The sequence below is a fragment of the Simochromis diagramma genome, unplaced genomic scaffold, assembly GCF_900408965.1.
Source record: "Simochromis diagramma unplaced genomic scaffold, fSimDia1.1 OVJJ01000026.1, whole genome shotgun sequence".
NCBI classification, from domain to species: domain Eukaryota; kingdom Metazoa; phylum Chordata; class Actinopteri; order Cichliformes; family Cichlidae; genus Simochromis; species Simochromis diagramma.
Genome location: NW_024386985.1, coordinates 2,622,086 through 2,628,022, shown reverse-complemented (window position 1 = coordinate 2,628,022; position 5,937 = coordinate 2,622,086). Strand labels below are relative to the sequence as shown.

The window sequence follows — 5,937 nt, the reverse complement described above, 5'->3', positions numbered from 1 at the left end:
TACAACTTCTCAAAATGAAGCGCCTTCCCTTTTCCATTGAATTGCTGGTCTTTAGACAGACTTTAGTACAAAGGCTGCCATCCTGTCTTTACTTTCTCAACTTACTTTAAGCCTCTAGCTTATCAAAGCTTGTGATTAAAACAACAGACCAGAAAGACAATCACACACTATTTTTGGACAGGCCTGTGCTAGAGTGAAATCTACTGTGATGTCCTTAGCACAATCAGTGTGTTCAAGCTTTAACATGAAATGATAAACCTACCAAAACCACTCTAAAGGTTCAGCGTAATCTTGTGCTTGAGTTTTTAAACTGAGAAGGGGAGTGTGGCTGTAATTTGTCTAAATTAATCACAGTTTGTTAAACATTACAGTGCATTTTCCCTTAATGACAGTCACATTTCAGGGATTCGTGTCAGCTGACAGTCCAGTGTCATGCGAACTTGTTCCTGTTGGAATAGAACTCCAGATAAAATGAAGTGTGTGGGATTAAGCTGCAAACAAGGCATACATAAAAATGTTAGCAGTTTATTAAAGAGCGCAACAATTACAATTGTAAGAAGAGATAAAAACAGACATGCATCGTTTTATAAAACCTACAAAAGTAAACTGGCTTACATAGTAACCTTACCCATCCACAACCACTATCGAGAAAGAGGCCAAGATTGCTTAAACATTCAAACGCCTTTGGGTTTTTGTCCTTTGGGGAAATGTAACAAGAGCTCCAGGAAAACGCTGCTGTACTTAAATTTCCTTTAGTACAAGTTAAAAACATTGTATTAGTGTGCATCTATACAAACGATCAGCTACTGTGACACCAAGACAAAATGTGGCAGTGTTTGTGTCAGTTGAATTCACAAAGAATGCAGGAATACTTAAATCATTATTTCATGTTTCAAGTAGAAATTTCAAAAAATAAAGATTGGTTTGTCGAGTCTTGAAACAGACACAGAGCTAAATACAGTACTGCTAATGATACTTTTGTTTTAAACCGTTCACTTGCTGTAATTTGCGGGCTCTTCGCCCTCTTCTTTGAGCAAACATGTGCGCACCAGTGCCTCTGTGACAGCGTAAGGATCGCAGTTAGCGGATGGGCGACGGTCCTCGAAGTAACCTTTCTTGTCTTGCCCCACTGAGCGAGGAATGCGGATGCTGGCCCCACGGTTGGCCACGCCGGCTGAGAACTCATCAATGCTCGAGGTTTCGTGACGACCAGTGAGACGTCTGGCGTTGTCGAGCCCACCCTTGGGATCGTAGGCCCGGATGTGATACCTGTGTCTTTTTGCCAACTTTTCAATGGATTCCTCGATGACTCTGAAGATGAGAGTTAGAGTTAGAAACACACCAAAAACCCACATTTCATTTATTAAACTTAACTGACTTTGAATTCATCCTTACTTAAGCCCGCCATCCTCTCTCATCTCCTTTGTGCTGAAGTTGGTATGGCAGCCAGCTCCATTCCAGTTCCCTGGGATAGGCTTGGGGTCAAAGGACACCACAACGCCAAAATCTTCACAGACTCTGTGAAGGATGAAGCGAGCAACCCACAGGTGGTCTCCCATGTCGATACCTTCGCAAGGCCCAATCTGGAACTCCCACTAAAACACAACAAAGAAGGCATTATTAACAGTTACACTAATAATTACCGGTTTTTACACACTGCCTTTGTCATGATGGAAAATTACCTGTGCCGGCATGACTTCAGCATTACTTCCATAGATCTGAACCCCAGCATACAGACAAGCTCTATAGTGCGCCTCCACTATGTCTCGTCCGTACGCCTTATCTGCCCCGACTCCACAGTAATAAGGCCCTGATTAAGTGAGAGACTAAACATTAACACTCAGCTGGGATTACTGATGTATTATAATTCAACAAAATGAGCCAAGTTAGAGGCCGACATTCACCTTGTGGACCGGGGAAGCCGTTGGAAGGCCAACCAAAGGGATGTCCATCTGTGCCCAGGATAGTGTACTCTTGTTCCATACCGAACCATGAGTGGTTGTTTTCCACCATGTTCATAATCTTCTTACAGGTGTATCGGAGGTTGGTCTCTGTTGGAACAGCGTCAGAAATTAGCTAAAACTTAAGACGGCTTAAAATCTCATGACGCCCCGGTTTGTAAATTTCCACTCACCTGCTGGTTTGCGGTTGTACTTGAGCACTTCACAGAGCACCAGCTTATTAGGGTCTTTTCTGAATGGGTCCCTGAACATGGCAGCAGGAATTAGGTACATGTCACTGTTGGAACCCTCTGACTGGTAGGTGCTGGAGCCGTCAAAGTTCCACTCAGGGAGATCTGGCAAAAAACAACAACAACCCTGTTCAAAAACCTTAAAACATGTCGCCATCCGTGCTTTTTTATTTTCCTGAATCATATTGATCATACTGGAACTACATTTTACCTTCTATTGTCTTGGGTTCAGAATCCAGAGTTCTGGTCTTACATCTCAGTCCCTCTCCAGATCCATCTATCCAGATGTACATGGCTTGTACCTTCTCCCCCTGAGGGAGGCTCATGTACTGCTGTTTAACAGCTTTGTTCAGTTTTGAGCTCGCTGAGGTGGCCATTTTCTTGACCCTGAAAACCTACAGAGATAAATGGACGCATGATGAGCTTCAATTCAGATCAATGTGTATGAAGGCATGTGTAAAACAGCAGGCAGGATGTCAAAAATATACACAGAACACAGGTAAGTACACCTAAGTACCTAAATGCAACTGAAATCTCCATCACGACTGATTATACAACAGGTTCATCTGTGATCAACCGGCCTGATCGACTATTGCTCTCACACAAACAGCTGTTTACTAGGAGCTCGCGCAAGTGGAAAAATACAACACAAGAGCAAATGGATGTTAGATGCAAGTTAACACTACTATCATTGTTTTTCCTCGCACGCACAAATTCTAAAAGCATTTAAAAAACGATTCGATTCAATTAAAAAAAACGACTTACCTAATGTTAAGTGTAAGAAAATATTAAAAGATGTACAGAGTCTGTGGATGTGTGTTTCCTGTGTAGATTTCTATTGTTGTTCATTCCTGCTGCCCCTCACCGCGTCCCCTGTTGGATTTATAGTCCTGCTCGAACCACCTGATTGGTGGAAGGAAAACGTGATCTGCCCGTGACGCAGGGGAGACGTGTGAGCGAGTGTGTTTGCTCTCTGTGGCTGTGGCAGCAGATAACAAAAGGAGAAAAAAAATCACTACTTGTTCATGTTTCTCACATGAGCGCGTGAAGACACTCCCGTGGTTAAACAAAACAAACCGGCTTAAACTATAACACGCAAAGTGGGTAAAACGACAGTTTTCATCCACAATGAGTGTCGGCTGGCCTCGGAGAAGCGATAAACAGCATTGCGCCCTCCACCGACTGCTCGGTGTACTGAAAAGATCAGGCTGTTCCCAAAGGTTCACATGTTTGGGAATCATTTAAAGCAAGGTAACATATAGGGACCATTTACCACACGTGACCTATAAATCCGATGAAATTCGCATTTGCAAACCCATGAAAATCGTTTCATGTTATGCATTTTGTCATTTAATGATGTGAAATATCTCACAAGGTTTGGACCTTGTAGTGACGCCCTAGAAAAGCTGATTGCGGTGTTGCAAACACTGCTGTTTTTATGGGAGGTTAAAAGATTTAGCAACACTGAGCAGTTCTGTTGTTTGACACTGTCTTACATGCTGTGCTGCAATGCTTTACCACACCTACGTGCTACACTTGTAAATATAGTACAGTACTATTGAAATTAATATTGTGGGATTTATATCTACCTGCTTGGGTTTTATATATCTGGACTTAATAAAAATCAGCTGGTCCCTACTATGACTTAAAATTAGATAACATGTGTGGAAAAATAAAGCCTACCTTTCCTGCTTCCATCAGAAGTAAGAGGATAAGTAAGTATAAGGATAAGTAGTAACAAGAAGTACTTGATGAATTATTATGATATTTTGCCATAATGCACAGCACCATGTTTATAGAAAACCAACAACAGCATTTTAGAACAAAAACCTCATATCAACTGTAAAGCAGCTGGAGGGGTGATGATTTGGGCTCATTTTGCAGCCTAGGCAGATTGCAGTCATCGGTGCCTAGGTCGACCATGAACTTCTTTTTTCTCTTTTTTGTTCTCGAGTCAAAGCTGTACAGTTTTATCAACTTTTTAAACGTTTGTTTTCAGTTTTTCTTTTCAGTGAATTTTAATCCGAGCTAGTTCTAGAGACAGTTGCTTGTGTCACTGTTGTTTCAGAGTTTTATTCAAACATGTTTAGATTGAATTTAATAGTTGCCCTGTTAGTTTAACTATTTCTAAAATTTGAAATCAGGTTATGCATATGTCACAACATTTCTTCCATGTTTTTCCATACATATGAATAATTCTGGCACCAATAAAAGACGTTTGGGGCTGACAACCAATATAAATTGCAAGAATTGTAACAAAACATATTCTAAACATTTTTAAAGTTTGGTTTAGGTTATTAAACCTTAAACACATTTTGTAATATGATGGCCAAAAATAACAGGGAAATGCATACTCCTGCTAAGTGAGGTAACAGAGTGTCTTCCTTAACTACGCGTGAACCAGTCATGGTTACATTACCTCCAAATAGCCCTTTAGAAAGTGAAAACTAAAAAATATTTATTATAGTTTGTTTTGTGAGTGAATATAATTTCAGTCATTTTTCATTATTTCAAGCCTAATATGGGACTCTCGTGCAATATACGGGAAGCTATAGCTCCCATTTTATCAATAAATGACATCAATAACTGTGAATCTTCTTTTTAAATTCCTAACATAAACTATGAATCCAGAAGGTGGATTGCGTTGTCTACAGTCTTATATTATCATACGATTTATTTATTTATTTTGTGGTTGAAAGAAAATGCTAGCAAGGGTCCATATTGTGGTCTGCTAACCACTGGTTTAGACCACTTAAAAAATCAAGTGCAGATCCCAAAGTTGTATGTCATGCTGACTGTTGTAAAGATGTATTTAAGAAGACAGGCATCTAATGTATCAAATGTATAAGTTGGCTAGTTTTTTAACAAAAAACAGAAAGTCTGAGGTCTAAATTTAAAAAGACAGCATGTTTGTTGCTGAGAAAGTCCCTGCAGGCATATACAGTACTATCCAGAAGTCTTGATACACCCCTCCTTTCTTTATATTTTGCTTCCAAGGAGTCAGACTTTCTTGTCGTTTTCAAAATGGTCTTGAGAAATACATCTCCAGGCTTTCTGAAGGTCTTTCAAAGTGTTCCTTATGAATATTGGCTGCTTTTTACACTCATTTTCATTCCAGTTCTTCTACCTGACCATTTTCAGATGAAACTTTTTGTATGTTAAGCAGCTTAAGACCTGTACTTGACCTATGAATCATTCAAAGGCATCGACCTCAACAACTAGTTATGTGTCTACATATAACAGTCAGTCAGCTTAGCAAAGAACCAATTCTCAAAGGTGCACTTTGCTACAAACGGCCTGTTGCAAAAACACATGATTTCTTCCCCTCATTTTTTGGAGACGGGTTTTCTGTTGATCATTGCAGCTAGGATTGTCCCACAGATGCAAATGATACGATTCTGTACTGGAGCACGGCTAGATTAACCTCATAATGTGCCCTGGAGCAAAATGTCAAGTTCATAATTTCCCCAGGCAACCAGGTACCCGAATGAAGAGCTGAAATAAATGCTTAATCAAAATAATAATTAACTGACAAAAATTAATTAGGAACATTTGATAATCTGATAGCGTCTTCTCAGTAGTGAGCATATGCTGGTTTCCAAATTTTCTGTTACTCTTACATAGAAAAACAAATCCTCTCAAAGTTACAGTGGATCTGTTATGATGGTCATCTCAGACACAAAAACTCTGGCTCTAAGAGACCCACCCATCTTCTGCTTATGAGGGGCAACCAGTCAGAGGAAATA

General features: G+C 40.0%; 1 protein-coding gene across 1 annotated transcript; it reads right to left on the bottom strand.

Moving 5' to 3' along the window:
- Positions 1-505: 505 nt before the first annotated feature.
- glulb (glutamate-ammonia ligase (glutamine synthase) b) lies at positions 506-3,088 on the bottom strand. The gene is made up of 7 exons (XM_040040291.1): positions 2,957-3,088; positions 2,403-2,586; positions 2,135-2,296; positions 1,905-2,051; positions 1,683-1,810; positions 1,396-1,595; positions 506-1,311 (listed from the first exon to the last, which is right to left on the bottom strand). Exons 2-7 carry the CDS (start codon positions 2,566-2,568, stop codon positions 993-995), a joined length of 1,122 nt encoding a protein of 373 aa, XP_039896225.1. The 5' UTR covers positions 2,569-2,586; positions 2,957-3,088; the 3' UTR covers positions 506-992.
- Between the last annotated feature and the right edge of the window lie 2,849 nt (positions 3,089-5,937).

What these genes read in the sequence shown, in the direction of transcription:
- glulb (XM_040040291.1), bottom strand. Translation starts at nt 2,568, where the DNA reads ATGGCCACCTCAGCGAGCTCAAAACTGAACAAAGCTGTTAAACAGCAG. An exon ending in GTACAACCGCAAACCAGCAG is followed by an intron (nt 2,052 to 2,134) that starts GTGAGTGGAAAT and finishes CTGTTCCAACAG; the next exon opens with AGACCAACCTCCGATACACC. An exon ending in CTGAAGTCATGCCGGCACAG is followed by an intron (nt 1,596 to 1,682) that starts GTAATTTTCCAT and finishes GTTGTGTTTTAG; the next exon opens with TGGGAGTTCCAGATTGGGCC.